At 33.8% G+C, this 20,885-nt stretch overlaps 3 protein-coding genes across 5 annotated transcripts in view; 1 reads left to right on the top strand and 2 right to left on the bottom strand.

Moving 5' to 3' along the window:
* The window catches only part of LOC109597992 (uncharacterized), a 129,254-nt gene extending 128,712 nt beyond the window's left edge, over nt 1–542 (bottom strand). The window contains exon 1 of the mRNA XM_020013800.2: nt 357–542. Within this exon, the coding sequence (XP_019869359.1) occupies nt 357–420 (64 nt within the window). The 5' untranslated portion in view covers nt 421–542. The remainder of the gene's footprint in view (nt 1–356) is intronic.
* A 4,828-nt stretch (nt 543–5,370) lies between these two features.
* Nucleotides 5,371–10,994, bottom strand: LOC109597983 (cyclin-A1). The gene is made up of 5 exons (XM_020013784.2): nt 10,674–10,994; nt 10,446–10,616; nt 6,844–7,047; nt 6,201–6,455; nt 5,371–6,138 (listed from the first exon to the last, which is right to left on the bottom strand). The coding sequence occupies exons 1-5, from the start codon at nt 10,878–10,880 to the stop codon at nt 5,821–5,823; spliced, it is 1,155 nt and encodes a 384-aa protein (XP_019869343.1). The 5' UTR covers nt 10,881–10,994; the 3' UTR covers nt 5,371–5,820.
* Nucleotides 10,995–11,296: 302 nt separating this feature from the next.
* LOC109597994 (E3 ubiquitin-protein ligase RBBP6) lies at nt 11,297–19,879 on the top strand. 3 transcript variants are annotated; one of them, XM_049963863.1, is made up of 12 exons: nt 11,297–11,450; nt 11,536–11,725; nt 11,786–12,029; nt 12,420–12,534; nt 12,592–13,074; nt 13,140–13,492; nt 13,558–13,818; nt 14,336–14,485; nt 14,547–14,768; nt 15,237–15,377; nt 16,175–16,447; nt 17,641–19,879. In XM_049963863.1, the coding sequence occupies exons 2-12, from the start codon at nt 11,560–11,562 to the stop codon at nt 19,733–19,735; spliced, it is 4,503 nt and encodes a 1,500-aa protein (XP_049819820.1). In that variant the 5' UTR covers nt 11,297–11,450; nt 11,536–11,559; the 3' UTR covers nt 19,736–19,879. The 3 variants fall into 3 exon arrangements, with proteins under 3 accessions (XP_049819820.1, XP_049819824.1, XP_049819826.1); XM_049963867.1 differs by lacking the exon at nt 15,237–15,377; XM_049963869.1 differs by lacking the exons at nt 11,297–11,450; nt 11,536–11,725; nt 11,786–12,029 and having other exon boundaries at nt 12,515–12,538.
* The last annotated feature ends 1,006 nt before the right edge of the window (nt 19,880–20,885 follow it).

Here is a 20,885-nt window from a genome sequence, read left to right as displayed (position 1 = left end):
CTATTTTATCAAAGAACCGTAAAAACAGCACTTGTATTTTTTGAATTTTTTAGGTAGTTGTCCTACCTACATATATAAATAATATATAAAAATTCTCAGAAGAATATTTAATATAAAGCGTAAAAAATTAATTTTGTCCTTTTTAATATATTTTTGTTTTCAAAATACGAATTTAATTTTAAATTATGTGAATATATTATTTAAGGAAACTCGTAAAACCGCTAAACCAATTTTGGCGAGAAGAGTTAAGATAATAGAGTGTGAAAGGGTATGATAAACCCATGTGCGGGGTTCTTAATTCCGGCCGCCGTTGAAACAGCAACCCCATAAATTCGACGGCGCTGAAACCCACTTACCTGCAAGCGATTCGCCGAAAAGCAAACAGCCGATGCCCAATACAAGACAAGCCGCTGACACCATCGTGAATCCCCTTCGGATGCCGGCCAGAAAACAAAACAAGTCCGACGAATGCGATTTTATTCGGAAGCTTCCGACTTGGAAACCTGTACGTGGATCTCGCGCTTCCTGTCTGCAACAGTGCCTCTCCGACGTGTTCACGGAGTGGAGGAAAACGCGACACTAGTCGGAAAATCTAACAGGTGCCGGCGACGAGGGAAAACCTCGCATCGTCGCCGAGAGCGTGCGCATTCCCCAAAAATTTCCCTTATCTCGTACCGGGATTAGGAAAAAGTACAGTGGAAACTTTTTTCACGAGAAAAGATCGACTCCGTCGCGTCCGTACATGTTCTTCGATGATCCGATTTCGGGATTTAAAAACAATTTATGGCTTTGGTCCTAGCGAAATGCTCATTTCGATTCCGAACTTAAGCGACGGAAAAGTTTTAATAAACCCAGAAAACTGGATCAACGGCTGTTATTAATTAAAATTACTTTGAAATTTCAATACTTCTTTTAGCTATAAATGGTGGAAAAATTTACATACAATACAATATTTTCTAAAAATAAAAACTAATATATACGATGTAGTTTTTTTTTTATTCCTAATTCGATTTTAAGACATAGATGCTTGAGCTATATGATTTATGCATGAAATACAAATTATTTTCTATTAATTTTGAAACAATTTTAAAAATGCATAATAGTTTTTACAAGTGGTTTGGTTTTTTATAACAATGTCTTTCGTCGAATACACCAGAACACTGCACTGTGCTACAACTTCTTCTCAAGATCGTTCGTGAGACTTTAAGACAATGATTTGCAACCACAATAATGTTATGGTCGCAGTTAGAAAACGTAGAAGGTGTTCCACTAAGTATTGAATCAGTTCGGCGTCTTAGGGGAAATAATTTACAACCCCGTATTCCTGCTCAAGGCACGACGTTTACCGTGGATCTTCGCAGAGCTCACCTAAATTTTGCTGAAGAGCTCGTTAACTGGTAGAAAGGGCTTGAGAACAAGTTCCCTTTATGGATGAATTTAGATTTTACCTGTGTACAGCGCAACAGACAAAGTGTGTTCGTTTCGGCCAAATGAGATATATGCTCAGTGTAACTTACCAAATGCCACCTTAATTGGCGAAGATTCTGGAGTATCGACTTAGTTGTATTAAATAATGGTAACCATAATACTGAGCGTTACATTGTCCCATTTTTTACAAATACAGGATCATTATCCTGCTTATGTGGTCCAAAATTATCTTGCATCTGTTGGAACTGGTATCATACTATAATCTGACCAGCCCACAGTCCAAACCTTAACCTCATTGAACATATCTTCCCGTGGATGGAGAAACAATTAAAGGACCATCCCAACCGTTTCAAATTTGAAAGAGTGGAGCGTCTTTTGTAGAAATATTTATATGAATATTGTTATTTATATAAAAATCGAATTTTATTATTTTTAAGAATTAAATTATTTTTATATTTTCTTTAAAATAATTCAAAAAGGCATATTTTTAAGTAAAAATACAACTAATTAATACCTTGCATTGAATACTTCCGAATTTGTAACTAGGACGCCAAGAAACATTCAATTGGGGGATTTGCCAGTCTTTCAGAGCCAGGAGTATATTAATTCAATTTAATTTACCAACTTTTACAATCTTCACCAGGATACTGCGTACAACGTATACAAGAAGAATGGCGACTGGAAATTTTGGAAAACATGACACGCTTACTCGCATGACCTCAAGATCGCTACCCACATACAGTATGGTACACAATAAATAATTTCAATAAACAACTAAAATATACTAATTCCGTTTCAGAGTTTCACAAAAAATAACAAAGTTCAATTATTATTTGCTGTGTTAAACTTTTGAGTTCCATCAGTTCCATTGATCATCCATCATGTTATATAATATTATAATAATATATTGGTCAGAGAAATATTATAAATTCATTATAAAAAATTAATTTTAATTCTGTAACGGACTTATTAACAATATTCTTTGTCACATTTAATATAAAATACCTTCAAGTAATAAGGTATGTCTGGTAAGAAAACTTAATTAACGAAAATATTCACTAAAGCCACATTTACATCAACATTAGCTAAAGGAATTGCGCAAACCCCAATTAGAGTTTGTAAAAATTTTTACAAAATTATTTATGGTAACTCCAACTTCAACTGTTTAAAATAGGAACACAGTTCATACACCCCTTTGCCGCCAAGACACCAAACTTTATAAGATGTAATCATTAATCCTATTTAGATCTATAACATTTGTAAAACGTATCGCATTACAAATATTTATTTGTTTTCATTTCCTTATACAAATAGACTACGATTACCAATATTAACTATAAGCTTTATTACTTACCAATTTCTGGAGACAAAGATTGTTTTATAGTTTATTAACATTAACATTCGTTAAAGAAATTATGCAGACCCCCAATTAGAGTTTCTAGAATAATTTACAACAATTTTGATTATTTAATAACATTAAAAGAGTAGACCTTATTATTATAATATTGTATAATATACCGCATGCAAAAAAAACTCAACACCTAGATATAATTGACTTACTTTGATTTTTTCTGGAAAAAAATTAATTTATCACACAAAATAATTGATTAAAAAAATTTTTAAAGTATAAGTTGTCAGAAGCTAATATATCGGACCCCCTCTTTGATTAAGATACTCATTGTCACATCGTGGCATCGATCTAATGAGATTATTGTACATTTTCTTATTGTATCTCATCCCAGACAAACTGAATCTAACGTCTTAGTTTATTAAGAATCCGTGAAGGATGCAGTAAATTCGTTAAACGTTACCACATCATATTCCACACATGTTCGATTGGGGAAAAATCTGAAGATCTAGGTGGCCAAGGCAGTAAATTCACATGGAGGCTTCTAAGAAGTTTAATGTTTTCCTCGCAATATGTGGCAACATTTCTTACTGAAAAATTAATCCTAATCATTTCTTATGTAAGGAAGAAAGTAAGGCTCCAAAACGTCATCCACATATCGCTAGGACGTCATATTGCCTCTAATGAATTCTGAAGGTGACCTGCTACCATAAGCAATAGCACCCCATACCATTAAGCCCATAGTGTTGTGACATGATGCAAAACGAGGATCACGAGTTTCTCCACGTTTCCGTCTTACTAACGTATGACAATCGTGCATGTTTAAGCAAAAGCGTAATTCATCACTAAACACACTGTGATTCCATTCCTCATCCCACTGATCCAACAAATCGAATACCAATTGATCTACCTTCATCGACAAAAAATTCCTCAGCAATCACCTGCATTAAACTTATTCTGTCGCTTAGGGCCAATAGTCTAAAACAACGGTCTTGTGACTCTATGGAAGCTCTGGGTTTTCTAGAACCTCTTCTACCCCTTCTGCCCCTTTCACTCCACGAAATTCAGGTCCACTATTCTATCTGTATCAAAACTACTTAATTGGCTAAAATTATTTCTTCTTCGCACTCTAGTAGTAAAGCGTTTAGTATAAATTACTAAATAAAACAAATTATGACAAAAACTAAATACTCGCTTGTTTGAGTTATCTTAACAATATAAAGAAAAAAAAAGTTCGATTCAAAATTGATTACCAGTAAAACTATTTCCAGTGAATATTTTTTATTTAAACTTTTTGTCCCTCTTATCCAAGTCTTATTACTCACTGATACCTCATACCCGATTACTGTATTTTGTATAGTAAAGTACTTTATTATAACAAATGCCCTAATCAATTTTTCTTGTGTTTTGTCTGTTGATAGTTAGCCATGTGATAGACAATTTTGGCACGACATAAACATAAATGTTGTGAATATGTCGTTATGTTGGACGACAAATGTAGGTGCTTTAAAAGTAAATAAATTATACTATTATTATATATAAATTCTTAATCAATTTTTGGTATATTTAATTATTGATAGATTAAAATCAAATTATAAAAAACATTAGCACAGAGTAAAAAATAAAAATGTATCATGAAAAATTATTATTGAAGTTAAATTCAGCTTTATGAATCAATTTTTTGATGTATTATATCAGAAATCTTCTTATAATAAAACCTTTGCGGAAGTACTATCTTATTAAAAACATTATAATTTGCATTTGCTTTCATCTGAATAATGGATCACTGCATAAAGAAAAGTAAAGTATTCAGGGAATTCTTTCTCGGTGCTTTGTTATTATTCGGCGTAGACAATACGGCTTCGTGTTACTGTCAACTTTCAGTAGTACATTCATCAGTAAAGGCAAACAGACATATTTATTTTACGTTCTTGAATAATAGAGATTATTTGAGTTTCGTTAAACAAGCAAATATAGTTGAACGCTGTAAACACCAATGTTCAGACGGAAAACGAAACATCCTTTTATCCCACAATCAACAATATTTGGTCGTACTTTTATATTCGGGATTTTTTGTCAAAAAAAAAAACTCAAACAACAAAATCCAGCAGACAGTTCCATTCGGGAAACATATTAGGATAGGATAAAATTGGCTGATGTATTGGACTGCGTCTAGACCGGCGATAAAAGAACCGCTGAATCGTGGAATGCGAATTTTCAATTAATGTCAACAAAACATCGCACTGATGGTCTCGGAGACCGTTAAAAATGAGCGATTGTCCCGTCCAAAGTCCCGCCCACTATCATTAACGTCGCAGTTGAGGAAGACAAATTAAATTGCACTTTTTCTTTAAAATTACATGTCGACTCGTAATTTTCAGCTTTCCATTGCGAAACTTTCATTATGGGAAAACAATTCACTTCGAAGGAGTAACACTTGATTTATCATTGAAAATTTCATATTCTACCTTATGAAATCGATACTAAACTATTTATAGAATGTGTAACATTTAATGGTGAAATCATTCAATGAAATATTTCTTAACTATTTACAGACATGAGTAGGTAGGAAGCACCGGAACGAAACAAATGGATACTTGACGAATCAATTGATTCGTTATCACTTTATTATTCAACATACATTACATACAATTAATAAATATACATTCCAATGTGTTTAATAACAACAAATACATATAATAAGACAGTACGTAGTCAACAAATAAATATCTAAAGTAGTTCAAAACAATATAGGTCGACACATAATAAATAAAATATAGATAAAAATGTAAAAACAATTGCACAAATAATTATGAAGTACATAGTAATAATTCAATTATCGTAATATAATCCGGACAGTTACGAATTTGTATAATACTAAACATTCCTATCGTTTCGTTTTATTTTGACTTTTTCCCCATTATTTTGTTTTATTTTTATCACCCCTATATTTTTCGTAATATATTCATATCATAAAGTACGGAACAACCTGTAAAAACACTACAATACAATAATAACAATAGTTTCATAACTAAGTAAAGATTTCAATCATCGTCATCGAAATCCTCCAAATTAAGAACTTTTGGCTTCAGCGTCGCCACATAATTATATTTGTGGCTTGTATATTTATTTTGAATTGCCTGTTGCTTCTTCAATGGCGTTTCCTTAAAGGACTTATTCTGCTTTTGTACAACAGGACTTAGTTGTTTCAACGAATAACCGGAAACCTTCCTTATTTCTTTCGGCCAAATGTTGGACTTCGAAAGAGTATAACGTGCTAAAGCTATTGAGGCGGAGGCCAATTTCGAGGGCAGATGATCCAAGTATTCTCCACCTTCCAGAAGCATAATTTCACACAAAAACTAAAAAGAACGACATATAAAACAATTAACTAAATACATGAACGTGAATGAACAGAACGTACCATGGCTAAGTGTTTTGTCTGACTGTCGAAGTTGAATCTGGTGATGAGATGCTCCAGAAAGCTGTAAATCGTTGGCGGCTGCATTTTAAATTGCAACACTTTCAAAATCATTTGTTCCATTTTTAACAATTGTTTGACGCTGAAAGAGTCTTGCGTTAGGTAGGACCATTCCTGTGACTCGATGGCGTAAATCTCTTCAAGTTTTCCGGCCACCATCATGGCAGCAGCGCCCACAAGTTGGAACTTTTCGCGAACCTAATAAAACACACAATCCAATTAACAATGATTGATATAATTGCTTTGCGCAAGAATTAATTGCACGGAAATCATGACCGCAAAGTTGCTTGTTTAGGCAGATAAAGCAAAATTTGTTACCCCCATTAAAATCGTGTCAATCAAAACAACACGCGGCGCCAATCACGTCCCCCGACAATATCCAATCAAGATCGTATCGGTGCGTCCATTTTTTACATCTGCGCTTTGTTTATTATTTTTTCCTTTGATAAATAGCGAATTGTGTCATTAATCATTCGACCATCGAGAGCGTATTGTGCATTCTAAATGAATTAATTACAATTGATCGATAACAACGACCAGTATATTTTCCAAATTAACACTACACGTGATGAACTTCCATACTTACAACACTGATCCTGCTCAAGAAACGATCGATGTAATTAACACCCAAGTAAAGAGTTTGAGTGTTGAGTTTGTATTCTTCACCAACGCTAACCAGCCAGTCCACCAGAATACTTCTAGTGTTCCAGTTCAACGCTGGTTGTTTCGCCATGTAGCTGGAACTTGATTGGTAAACTATCTCCATTTGCTTAAGGTAGTCAAATATGTCCTAGAAAATTATAACTTCTTTATTATTATGTATATCGGGAGTTCCCAAACCAAATCGAACGGTTTGAAAAATTTAATTTTTAATTTTAGACACATTAACAGTATAAATATATATTGTGTTTATTCCGCACTTTTCAGTTTCAACCTACTAGCTTTTTGACAGTGACTATATATATACTTTTCCTTGTTTCAAAACGTCCTACTTAAAACTTTTTGTTCATTCAACTATTGTTGCTATTCTTATTTATTTACAGTGACGAAAAAATGTAAGGAATAAATTTTTAAAATTGGATTTTTATCACCAGTAATTTGTCACATCTGTTATAATAGTATAAACAAATTTGCTAGTTTGTGTTTACCGTCCGATATACCCGTATACCTAATATATAATTTTTTAACTTAACTATAATTGTATGGATTATTTTATTTGCGGTCAGTTGTACTTAAATTCTTAATATTTTCAGTTTCAACATAGTAATGCCTAATTTTATTTATTTTTCACTTCAATTTAGAAAAAGAGTTGTTGAACTTTGTTAAAGTGTCCTGGTCAATACATTAGTATGTTTCGAAGATTATGTGTACATTCCACACTCAAGGTGGTATTGAAAAGCGTGGCAAGCCAGGACGTTCATGAAAAACCACCCCTAAGATAGGCAAAGATGGTTTCTAATAAAACACTTAACTGTGTAATCTAAATCCTATTGAGCATCATTGGGAAATGTTAGACCGTCACATCCAAAGAAAAAACATAAAAAGCAAACAAGAACTTGACACATTGCAAATATTGGTAGATTCTAGATGCCAAGCAGGGATAGAAGACAAAGGTTACGCCACAAAATATTATAATATTTGAGTTATTGTTATTTTTTATGAATATTAATAAAATATTCCATACTTTTTGCCAAACCAAATTAATTTTTTATTAAAAAAAGTAAAAACCTGTGAATATATTGATCATTGTTATTAATAGATGTTAAATTAGATTTCTTTAGATTTGCAACAGATTAGTAATGATAAATAAAATTTGTAACAAGTAGACAAATATTCCATACTTTTTTCCACCACTGTATATGTTAGTTTTGTTTGATGTAAATTATATTTTATTTTGTTATATTAATATATAGATTTAGATGACGTTTCTATTTATTTATATGTATTTTTTACTGGTAACCTTACGATTGCATAATGAGGACATACACTATATTTATTATTTACTTAATTGAAAGATCTTTATAAAACTTTAGTATTGCCGCTGGATTTTTTCCTAGCACTCGAAACGGCTTTAAATTTAAAGTTACTGAATAAAACTGCTAACGTCATTGTTGTTCATATACTTGTTTAAATGTTGCACTAATTGTTTGTTTGAATGTGTTTTGATAACGGCTAATAAACAAAAGAACTGTATAATACCATATCGAGATAAGTTAATATCGGTATTATAAAATATTTATATAGGTAGACTATCCTTATTTTTTAACTTTATTTATATTCAAATATCAAAAGTTAGTAAATATTATTATATCTTATTTTCTTTAAAAGTTAAATATAAAATTAAATAAAAAATATTTTTTGATGTTGTATTTCACTTCAAAAGTGAGGTTTCAAACATGTTTTTTACAATTATATTTTTACCTTTAAATAAATTTACATATTATAATTATTTTATAGCCTATTTTATCCTTGTTGTGAATAAAATATTAGTTGAATGTAAGCATCGATGGCATTGAATTGTTGATATTTGTACAAAATAACTTGTTATTATAATGAATAAATCTAACAAATTATCTGATTGACTTAGTACAAATCTTTTTTTGCGATTATAAACCTAACAAATTTAATTTATAAATTATATATATATAATAATCAAGTGTTGTTATTCACTTAACCGCAGAAGACAATATTATACTCCCTGAAAAAAAGACGCAACACCCAGAACGTATTCAGATATTTTTATAAAATTTGATATACAAATAGGTACCTATTAGGTACCTAAATTTGAAGGCAATCGCAAAACGTATTGTTGGTTTTTTGTTTTTATTTTCTTCATATCTTTAAGGTATCGCAAAGAAGCGAGTGCTTACTTTTTGTCACAAGTTGTTTTATTAGTAATTTATACTAAACGTTTAACATGCCTAGAGTACGAATAAGAAACAATTTTAGTCAATAAAGCGAGTTTGATAAAGATAGAATAGTGGACCTGCAAGAATCAGGAATTTCCTTTCAAAAAAATGGCTCAGTGTTTGAACAAAAATGTGAATATTGTAATACGATGTTGGCAGTCATAGAGTGAAGAGGGCAGAAGAGGTAGAGCAAGAGGTTCCAGATGACCCAGAGCTACCATAGAGCCACAAGACCGTCGTTTTTGATTATTTTCCCTAAGGGACAGGTTGAGTTCAACGCGAATGATTGCTGAGAATTTTTTTGTCAGTGAAAGTTAGCCAATTTGTATTTGATTTGTTAGATCAGTGGGATGAGAAATGGAATTAAATAGTGTTTAATGCATGCTTTAGCTTGAGCATGCACACTAGTCATGCGTCAGTAAGACGGCGATGTGGAGAAAGACGTCATCCTCGTTTTGGAGAGTGATATTCACAACACTATGGGTTTAATGGTATGGTGTTATATTGCTTATAGTAGCAGATTGCCTGTCAGCAAAATAATGTTCGACCATATGTTGCTAGGAATACTTCATATGGGAGGCGAATTTACTGCCTTGGCCATCCAGATCTTCAGACCTTTCTCCTATCGAACATGTGTAAAGATATGATGAGGCGACGCTTCCATGGACTCTTAATGAACTAAGACGTCAGATTCAGTTCGCCTGGGATGAGATATCACAAGAAAATGTCGATAATCTCATTAAATCGGTGCGACGAAGCGAAAATTAGTGTCTCAGTCAAAAAGAATGTCCGACTCAATATTAGCTTCTGACAATTTATGCTTTAAGATTTTTGTTTAATTTTTTAATCAATTATTATTCTGTAATAGCTTAATATTTTTCTAAAGGAAAATTGGAATAAAACAATTATTTCTAGGTGTTGCGTTTTTTTTTTGCACGCAGTATATTAAGAGACGCAATGACTACTCAAGACGTCATCAAACACTCCAACACACGAAATTTAGATATAGTAATCTTATTCAAATAAAAATTATATTCTGTTTAAAGTGTTTTTGTTGTAAATTATATTATTTTGTTAATCTATTGATTTGAATAATTTAAAATGTATTTTTCAGATTTTTTTATTCTTGCTTATTTTTTATTTTTAACTTAAATATAAATAATTAATGATTATAAAGTTATTAACACTTTCAAAAATATTTTCAAAAGTGTGAAAAACAAATATTTTAAAATTCAAATTTTTTGCTTTCATAAAAGTGTAAAATAATAATTATACGTACCTCCCGATATTCAATCTCGTGAAGTAGAGAAACAGGAAAAGATGGGACTTCCTCCTTTGGTCCGACGGTTGTTGTATTTGCGTCCAAGTTCAGCAGATCTTCATCTAAAACCACGGGGGCAAGCGGTGTATTTTCTTTGATTTTGCAAACCTTTGTCTTCTCAACAACCTCCTGCAAAAAGAAATGCAATCAACATATATTTTTTGCCACTGTCAATCAATCACTCACCTTAATTTGCGGCACAACATTTTCTTTCTTGGACAATCGTATACGCTTTGAAGCCTGCGCTACATGGCTGTCATTGAGGGATGACGATTTATTTTCATTTTTCACAGCAAAAGGTTCCGTTTTTGTGGTGATGACTTTGGCATTTCGTTTCGGATAAATATTCCGATTCTTCTTTTCGGCATCCTCCAATATACGAAATGTAGCCATCTCTTAAACTTTATTGCGGGTATATAAAAATGGACTTAAAGCAGAAAAACGCAAAAATTTTACTTTAAACACTGTTGGAAACGTGTAGCCAAAAGCAAGGATACAAGGGAAGTACGTCAGATTGAATTTTGTTTTTGAGTCGCCCAGTTTTTATGATTTTGTTTTTTTATTAATTTCCTGTCGTTATTCAAATATTGAATACCAGATATTGCTATTAACAAATTATTCATAATTTTTAAAAATGTATTCGTTAAAATTATAGTACTGGTAACGGAGTAAAATTAAACTGATAAGAAATAGTGGATTAGTAACTCTTGAATTTAAATTTCGCTACCAAAGTGCAGTTAGTCTATATATTTAACGTTGGCAACATTGAGCGTTATTTTGTGGTTGGCATTACTGTCACGGCCATATTAAATTAAGGAAATGTTTGTCAGTGTGAAAATATGTTATTGAAGAATTGACTCAACAATAAGTTTGAAAATGTTTTTACGGTGACTATGTTTACATGACGTGCCTGTTATATTTATATTGATCAAATGTTACAAATAACCGGTATTGCTCTTTAAGGTAAAAGATCGTTACAATTGTTATAGTTCACATAAACATCTTGTATTAGTATAAATTCAATAAAAAGTCTAATTCTATATTACAGTGGAAGTAGTTTTATTCAGTTGCGATGTCCGTTCACTACAAGTTCAAGTCAGCACTTGATTATGATACAGTTACATTTGATGGCCTACATATATCAGTCAAAGATTTGAAAAATTCAATAATACAACAAAAACGTATTGGTAAGAGCACGGACTTCGATTTGCAAGTCACCAACGCTCAAACTAAAGAAGGTAAATTAACAAAGGCACACACTAACAACCTGGGCCTAATCCCTAACCTAAAATTTCCAGAATATAATGACGAGACGGCGCTCATACCCAAGAACACGTCTCTCTTGATAGCCAGAGTGCCAGTGGCTGCCCAGAACAAAAACAAACAATGGGAAGGTTATGGGGGAGACAACACACCACCAGCAAAGGTGGATGATGGGGGTCCAATTGCCAGAACTGCAGATCTGGCATGTCTTAATGCTCCCGAAGATGAAAAAATTATTGCTATGATGTCACAATCCACACAGGATTATGATCCAAGCAAGTAAGTGTTCCATTTAAATTTAGTACTTTTGTTTTCATGTATAAACTGAAGAATTTCATATAATTAGTTAGTGATTAGTAATTCAATTGATAAAATGTATTGAGTATTACTAAAATTAGAGATAAAGTTCTTGATAATTATTTGTGTTTCCTTTATTTACATAAAGTACTTGTAAAATTTACTTATTTATAATTTACATACATAATAGTGCTGTTGCGAGCCTAAGTGCTCTGACACATTCTGTGAAACCTACCCCACTCTGCATCATTGCTTTCTACTGAGGTAGTGTTAGGGTTGTGATGGTACATATAATCTATGAATTTTTTGTAATTATGAATTGTAACAGAACATGACCCGTTGTATGTAGCTACCACTTTGCCATAATTTCAGTTACATGAAAATTCGCGGAGCGAATCAAATGGGCCCCGTGCCACCGAATTACCGCTGTTATAAGTGCCACCAGACAGGACATTGGATTAAAGATTGTCCTCTGGCTCAAGGAAGTGTAAGTGCGAAACAAATCGTTTACGATGACTCGAATTAAATCTCATATTTTCCACAGGAACCGATCGAAATAAAGAAAAGTACGGGCATTCCTAGGAGTTTCATGGTTCCAGTGGATGGTCCTCAGGTGCCTGGTGCCATGATGACACCGAACGGTTCTTACGCTGTTCCCGTACTGGATCACGAGGCATACAATAAAATTCAAGCGCCCGCTCCAGTGCAAGAGCCGAAAATGGAGATTCCCGAGGATCTCGTGTGTTCGATCTGTTCAGACTTGCTTAGCGACGCTGTGATGATACCGTGTTGCGGTAACTCATTTTGCGACGAGTGTATTAGAAGTTGTTTACTCGAATCTGAGGATCACGAGTGTCCAGATTGTCATGAGAAGGATATTTCTCCTGGAACGTTAATTCCTAATAGATTTTTAAGGACTTCCGTGGCTAATTTCAAAAACACGACAGGATACATTAAGAAACCCGTTTATAAACAACCACAAACTGTTGAGGTTTCCCAACCACAAGTTGAAACTACACGTAAAACGGTAAGTTTATATGTTTAAATCAATAAAACAGTTAACAAGTTTATTAAATGTTACACATAATACAGCCACCGCCGGCCCCACACGAAGAGTCAGACGTTAAGAAAAATGAAAAAACCGAGGACGAGGAAAAAACGGTGATCAGCGAGGCAGACTCCACAGAGCATTCCAAATCGGACGAACCTTCAAAACCTGAAGTGAAGGAAGAGGTTCACGAAATTGCCAAATCTAGCGCGTCCTCTGACACATTACCAGAGGGACCTCCTGGTGTTTCGCCAAAATCTTCGCCTCAGTCCCAGTCCAGCTCAACTAGGGTCAATAATCTCAGAGACAAGCCCAAGAGTCATAAAAGGGATCGCGATAATCGTTCGCCCAGAAGGCATAAAAGTCGCAAAATGTCACCGAACTTTAGAGAATCTGGGTAAGTCTTAAATAACTTGTGTTATCAAATCACTTAAATGTAAAAATTATTAAATATTATTATAGAAGAACAATGGAGGAAAGATCTGGCACGCCTACAGTGGATGAACCCGGATCTGCACCCTACAGTGCTGAACGCATGTACACTGCCCCACCCGGCACTATACCACCAATCATACCCGGTTTACATCCAATGCAAGGACCACCACCAAACATAACTCAATATCCGCCTAATACTCAAGCTATTGCCACATTTCCTCCAACTCAAGGTCCACCACCTAACTTTCGTCTACCGCCACCTGGTACTGCCCCTTACATGACTCAAACGTAAGTATTACTTCAGTGGCGTAGCGGTATAGGCCACAGGAAGCTAGTCTAACCTAAATATATGATTCTTATATTATTCATTTTCCTTTTTAATAACCAAATAATACTAAACACTATTTTTATTTAATAGATAATAAATTTTTTATTAACATATATATTTTTTATTATTTTTAATAGATGATGAATAATAAAAATAATTTTGATCCATAAAGAAATAAACTGAGTCTAATCAGTTTTTTAATTTATTACCATAATAAATTATGTTTTAAAAAATATCAATGTTTCTCCCTATAAAACCTAGAAAAGGAGAAAAAATATAAAATTTATATTCGGGCGTCACAAATATATGCTGTTATTGCAGTGAAAATGAACAAGGAGAAGAGAATATTTCTTACCTGATTCCAGGTGAATAAGATATCTTTATCGTTCATTTCTTACCCTGCTTGCGCTTCGAAATCGACTCTATAATTTGATTACTATGTCACGTAAATGTTAATTTTGATTTAATTTGATTTAGAGGCTATCCAGGTCACCCAAGACCACTGTTCGATGGAGCCAGACCGTCAATGGCGGGTCCACCTCCTAACTACAATCCCAATTACCCTCCCGGAACTCGACCGCATCGCGACTATGCCAGAGGAAGGATCCGTGATAGAACTCCGCCTGGGTATGTCCCAACTAAACCTTACACACAAAGCTTAATGACTAAAACTATTACATTATTATAGACTCATCGACGACCCACTGGCGGCTTTCAATCGAATGTTACGCGAAAAGGACGAGCGGGAGCGTCGGATAAAGGCTCGCAACAATCGCAGGAATAGCTACAGTCGTAGCAGGAGTCGGAGCAGAAGCTACAGCAGGTCACCTCCTCCACTGAGACGCAAGAGGAGCAGGACTCCACGTCGGCGGAACTCTAGAAGCAGGTCCAGGTCATTTTCAATGAGTCGGTATGTAAAAATGTTTAACTACCTGACCTATTTTCTTGCTTCTCTTTTGATTGAACTTTCGGAGTGTTTATATCAATTGGATTTTAACCGGTAATTCGTTAAAATCCTAAAAATTTTATTCTCATTGACTAGTGTGTAAAGTACCTTCTTAAATCTGATGATTTCTATATTCTGGATGTTCAAAGGTTGTAGAAAAAATGGTTTCGTCTTATTTATACTCAATATATTAACATGTAATAACGCATGATTCTATTTCAAAACTTTCCAGTTGGTTCAATAAAGAGTCGGTGATTGGTCTAAAAAGTAATTATGCATAATCAATTTGAAACATCTTTATTGAAGAAACTAAGAACATTGGCACTGGTACTACGTCCGTTCCGTCAGAAACCACGGAAACAAGATGTGTGCGTGTGTCTACGAGTGTGCGTGCGGGATTTTTATGTGTGACGTGTTTGTGTGATGTTGTAGGTCACGGTCTAGGTCGTATTCAGGCGGCAGTCCGCGCGGCTCGCCCTATAGGCACGGCTCGGCGCCAAGACGGTCCCCACTGCCGCCGCCACCGCGCCGCGGCAACTCACGCTTTCGCTCGCCCGTACGATCGCCCACCAGGTCAGTTTTTAGTAGGCTTCCGCAGTCGCGTCCTGCGGATATTTAATCGCACGCGTAGCTTTAGTGTCATGCTTTATCCATGGTTTTGCTTGGTTAAATTTTATTTATTGTTTATTTATATTTCGTTAAAGGTCGGCCTGAAAAATATTATATTTTGTTATGTATTATAATTGTATATTTTTTATTTATTCTACTTAAGAGTTTTGAATGCTGATGAATAATTAAGCTTATATAATTTGCCGTGTGCTTGGATGTACTTGGTTAGTTTAAGTTGCCTTTATATTTCTAGTCAATTTTCCTAATACAAGATTAAGGTCATTTATTTAATTTATTTGTATGATGAAAATAAAGAAATCATTTGATGAAAATATTTATCAATATATAAAATTATCCAAAAAAATTAAAATTATAGTTTGATTGAAATCTAAAATAAAATTGCATATTTAATAATTTTTCTCGAAAAAAAAAAAATATTTAAATAATTATCCAAAAAATTTAAATTTATGATTTAGTTGCATTCTAAAGTAAAATTAAGTAACTTTTCATAGTTTTGTTCATATATTGTTTGTTTCTGGTGTTATTCAAAAGTAGTTATCATCAAATATAGACCCAGCTTGCTCATAATTTAGTATATACTAGGATATGAGTTTCTTGCTTATTTAATATTTAAATCTAATATTCATTTTCTCTTGTAGTAATATTAGTAATCTATTGGTTCGTATGGTTTTTTTAATTTAGACTTAAAAGTTATTGGGGCCACGCTCAACTTATGTGTTAATGGGACGTTTCTGTTACAGGCGTCACGACCGCAACCGGGACCGAGACAGGGACTTCGACCACGACGATCACAGGTCGTACAGGGAAAAAGACCGTGGCCGTGTCGATCGGGATGTGCGGCCGAATCGCGACCGTTACTACGACAGTTACGACGACAGACGTGTCACGCCCAGGGGTGGTGCGAACCAATGGAGAGGCGCAACAAGCGGACCACCGCCGCCGCATTCGGATGCGGGTTACTACGGAGCGACGTCGGACATGCAGCACGGTGGCACCGGCCCCTACACAAACAGGTACTACTTGCGTTGTTTAATACGTGTCCTACTGTTGCTGCAACTCTCACCGCTAGGCGTTTGCGGGAGCGGGGGCGGACGGCATCGTGACGCCGCGCGTTCGTCGGTCCTGGATCGAGGTTTTTCAAGATGTGCAGTTGTTGTGTAACCAGTGTTTTGCTATATATTAATTAAATGGTGCAATGTATACACAAAAACATACTAGTATATTGAGAAACCTCTGTTCAATGATGATGTATATAATCTTAGTTTTATTATTTTGATGTTACTTTGGGTTTAGTACGATTATGTCAAACTATTTATTAATATTTATTGTAAGTATAGTATAAAATGCGGTATTAAATAGTTGTATTAAACCACTACAGACTTAACGTGCAATCAAATTACTAATTAATTTAATCTCTCTCTAATACAAACTTAACTGTGATATTTTATTAACTGTTGCGTAAGTTTAAGACTTTATGTATTTTCAATAAACGTTCCTATAGCAATGCAATTTCAAGAAGACTTTTTTGACATTTGTATTATTACGTATAAAAATTTTACTTCCAATTTTAGTTGATTTGTTCTTGAAATTTGCATTGTCTTAATTTGTTTATACATGAGATATATATTTATGGTAGTATGCATCTCCTCTCTACTGTCAGTTTATTTAAATGTATTTAATAGAAATTGTCAACAAGCAAATTGAAGCCCATTTACTTTTTGACAGTTTTTTGATATTTTTTATGTAAACGTTTCTATTTGTGATATTTACTCAAGATTAATGTCTAAATGTATTTTTTACCTATTTTGTACGTTTTAATCATGAGACTGATTTTTGAACCATGTTGATCTAATTATTTGCACATTTACTTAAAATTTATGTAATGTGATGATGAATGATTTCACACGATCGTTTTTGTTATAAATTTTGAACCACCTTGATAAATTCATGTATACGTAAAATGTACATCTTTTGTAATAAATTATTCACCAACAGTGGTTTTCTTTATTTTCGAAGATCATTTTTTGTTTTAACAAGTTATGTTTTAGGCTTATCTGCACCCACCAGTCTGACTCCACGGAATTTGTAAAGTAAAAAAATATACTTGGTTTGCTAGTGGTTCAAATTAATTAATATTCAAGTATATTTTATTACATTTATTCTCCCATTGCTTGTCGCCTGATTTGTGTTTTCATTTTTTGTTTAGGTACCCACCTAGAGAGTATCCTCCCCACAACATTCCGCAAAATATTCCACCGGTGGTTATGCCACCCATGCACATGCCGCCGCAAAGAAGGTACGACGACATCGCACCGCCAGGAGTCGAGGAACCACCGATACCCGGCCTTGAGCCGGCACCACAGTTTGATTCGTACAAAATGATGTCAGACAAAAAGGAAAGATACAGCGAATCACCGCCCAAAGTCGAAAGGAAAGATGACAGAAAAGTATTGGAGAAAAAAGATGACGTCAAACACGGAGAGCGTAGAAAGCGTCACGAAAGGCGCAGTAGAACTCCAGAGAGACAGGTGAAATCTTCACCTAGGAAAAAATCGAAATCGAAGGATCATGACAGCCCTGACAAACATAAGAAACGTAAAAGGGACGATTCGCAAGAAAAGGAAGATCGGGAAAAGAAGAAAGATTATTGTTCAGACGATGATAAGTCAAAAAAATCTAAAGACAAAAAGAAAAAGCGAGACAGAAAAGATTCCGAAAAGAAGAAGAGCAAAGAGAAGAAAGATAAACACCACAAGAAAAGTAGCAAAAAAAATAAAGATGAATTGAAGCAAGCTGCACCCAACAAAGATGGCAGTGCTGATCGAGAAGAAATACAGGGGAAAGAACATGAAGAAAAAGAAATAATAAAGGAACCGTCACCTGAAATCAATAAAATTTCCCAAGAACACCAAACTCCCGAGCATGTCTCCAGTCCTAAGACCGATCTTTATGACGACGTACTTGTAGAAGAAATTGACAAGAGTCTAATGGAGAATTACGCCAAAGTTCATGAAGATTCGGCGAATACCGAACAATCAGAGATCATTAAAGAACAAACGAATGACCATGAAGATGGTGAAATTTCCAACAATTTCGAAGATGAATCTGAGAAGGACATCTTAGAGTTACATTCAACCGACTTGGACCTGAAATCCGAGCTGGACAAGAACGAAATGTTGGCTCCGATGCCCGAAAAATCCAAATGGGAAGTGGATGAAGAGGGTTCCTATCAATCTAGTCCGAAAGATTCGTCCAAGGCCGATTCAAAATTAGATAAATCTGGCAAAGTGACGAATGAAGTGCTGAAACGCGCCGAAAATGCGATCTTCGCGAAAGCCATCAATGCTATTAGGCCTATAGAGATAAAGAAAATTAGTATGGATAGGGCCAAATTGTATTCGGGCGACATTGAAAAAGGTGAAAACACCAAGATTCAGTTAACTGTCCCACTAGTAGCAGAACCAAAACCACAACCAACTGTCAGAGTTTCTGTTAAAGATAGACTTGGAGTAAAAGTAGACGATCCTGATCGTGTGGTAAAAATAGGCAGAAATAGATCGCGAACTCTTTCGCCGTTCAGTAGAAGGGGTGACGGCGGAAGAAATCACGAACGGAGAGTAGAACCCAGTAGAAATAGAAGGTCTAGATCTCGACATGCAGATAATAGTCGAGACAGACAAAGAAATAAAGATGGTCGACGAGATCATCGTGACAATAAACGTGATGATAAAAAAATAGAGAGAAGCAGGCAAACCGATCGAAAAGAAAGATCAAAAAGTAAATCTAAGCAACAGGACAAGAGACGGCGATCTAGATCAAAAAGTTCTAGTGTCGAAGACCAAAAACATAAACGGAAGGATAAAAAACACAAGAAAGAAAAATCTAAGAGACATAGAGATGATGATGATGACAAAGTTGAAATCATCGAAAAAATAGAAGAACCAAAATTTAAATTATTAACGGAAAAACGTAAAGCTACAATTGATGAATCTAGTTTTGAGCCAGATTATGATTTGGAAACTGAATCGGATAAAGATGATGAGAAAATGGAAAAAAGAAGAGCTGAAAAAGCCCTGAAAGAGGAGGCGAAACAGGAAAGTTCCAGTTCTGAATCCGACTCATCAAGCAGTTCAGAGGAAGAACGCAAAAAGAAAAAACACAAGAAACACCGCAAAAAGAAGCGGAAGGACTCGAGTTCGAGCAGTTCAGACTCTGATAGCGATTCGAGCGAAGAAGAGAGACAGAAAAGGAAGAAACACAAGAAAAAACAAAAAAAGAAAAAGAAGTCCAAACATAAATAATATATTAGGATATTTAATTTATTGTTTTCAAATTGGACCGCCAAATGATAATCTGTAAATAGCTTAATTATAAAGTTTACTAAAGGAATAGTACTAAAAAGTTCGCTGTATTATGTATAATAATAAAGTAAATATAATATAAAATGTCTATTTTTTCAAAACATTTTTTGATTAATTTACCTAAAGCCAGATAAGGTAAGTAAGATATTTTATTTATTGAGTATATACAGAAAGGAAAAATTATTTAATTTAATTATGTAATTAATTTTCCGAAACAATGATACAAAAATTACAATATTCCATTTACAGTCGGCTGATTGAAAGCTACTACTTCTAAAGCCAAAGTAGATTTTCCTATAAATCCGAAATAAAGTTTTAATCTAAAAACTGCGCACCGAATTTAAAAAAAACTTTAAAGAAATGTGAGGTCACTGTCCAGGTTGATCTTTTTCTTCTTTTTTCTTTTTATTATTTTCACCATGAATTACTAAATAATAATAATTTACAACAAAAACATATAATCTTCTATTTTTTTTTGTGGTAACTTGGTGACGAACACGAAAACAATGTTTTTTTCTCATTTAGGGGTCTATTCTGTAACTTATCTCCTGTAGTCAAAGGACTACCACTTGAAGAACCAGGGATTAATATTCAGACCAGGTAGCCGAATAAGTAATAATTATGAACAAGTACAAGTGTATAAATAAGTACATAATTATTATCATTATAAATTATTTATAAATTATTTTTTTTTTTGTTAAAATTCGTTGAAAAAAAATATATCCCCAAAGGAAAATATGTCTTAAACAAGAGTTTGACTTATATTATCGTAATCTAATATTTGTGATATTTTTTGTTTGTTTTTACATAAATATTTCTGTTCATTTATATTTGTTTATTATTATTTTTACTCAATATTACAAAATCTCTCTCTTCCTAGCCCCTTGCATATTTTTGTCTAATCATCTATGAAACGCACAGAAAAATAAACAGTTGATCAGTAGACAGAATAGACCAGTCATCTATATAACCAGATAAACAAATTATTTATTGTTGAAAGAAATTACTTAAATGATAAAATATTTGATCATTATTAACTCAGCTAGACATATAATTTTCTATACAAATTTATCTCACCATTGACTGTAAA

Source organism: Aethina tumida, chromosome 1 (assembly GCF_024364675.1).
Source record: "Aethina tumida isolate Nest 87 chromosome 1, icAetTumi1.1, whole genome shotgun sequence".
Lineage (NCBI taxonomy): Eukaryota > Metazoa > Arthropoda > Insecta > Coleoptera > Nitidulidae > Aethina > Aethina tumida.
This window is presented reverse-complemented; position numbering and strand designations above follow the sequence as displayed.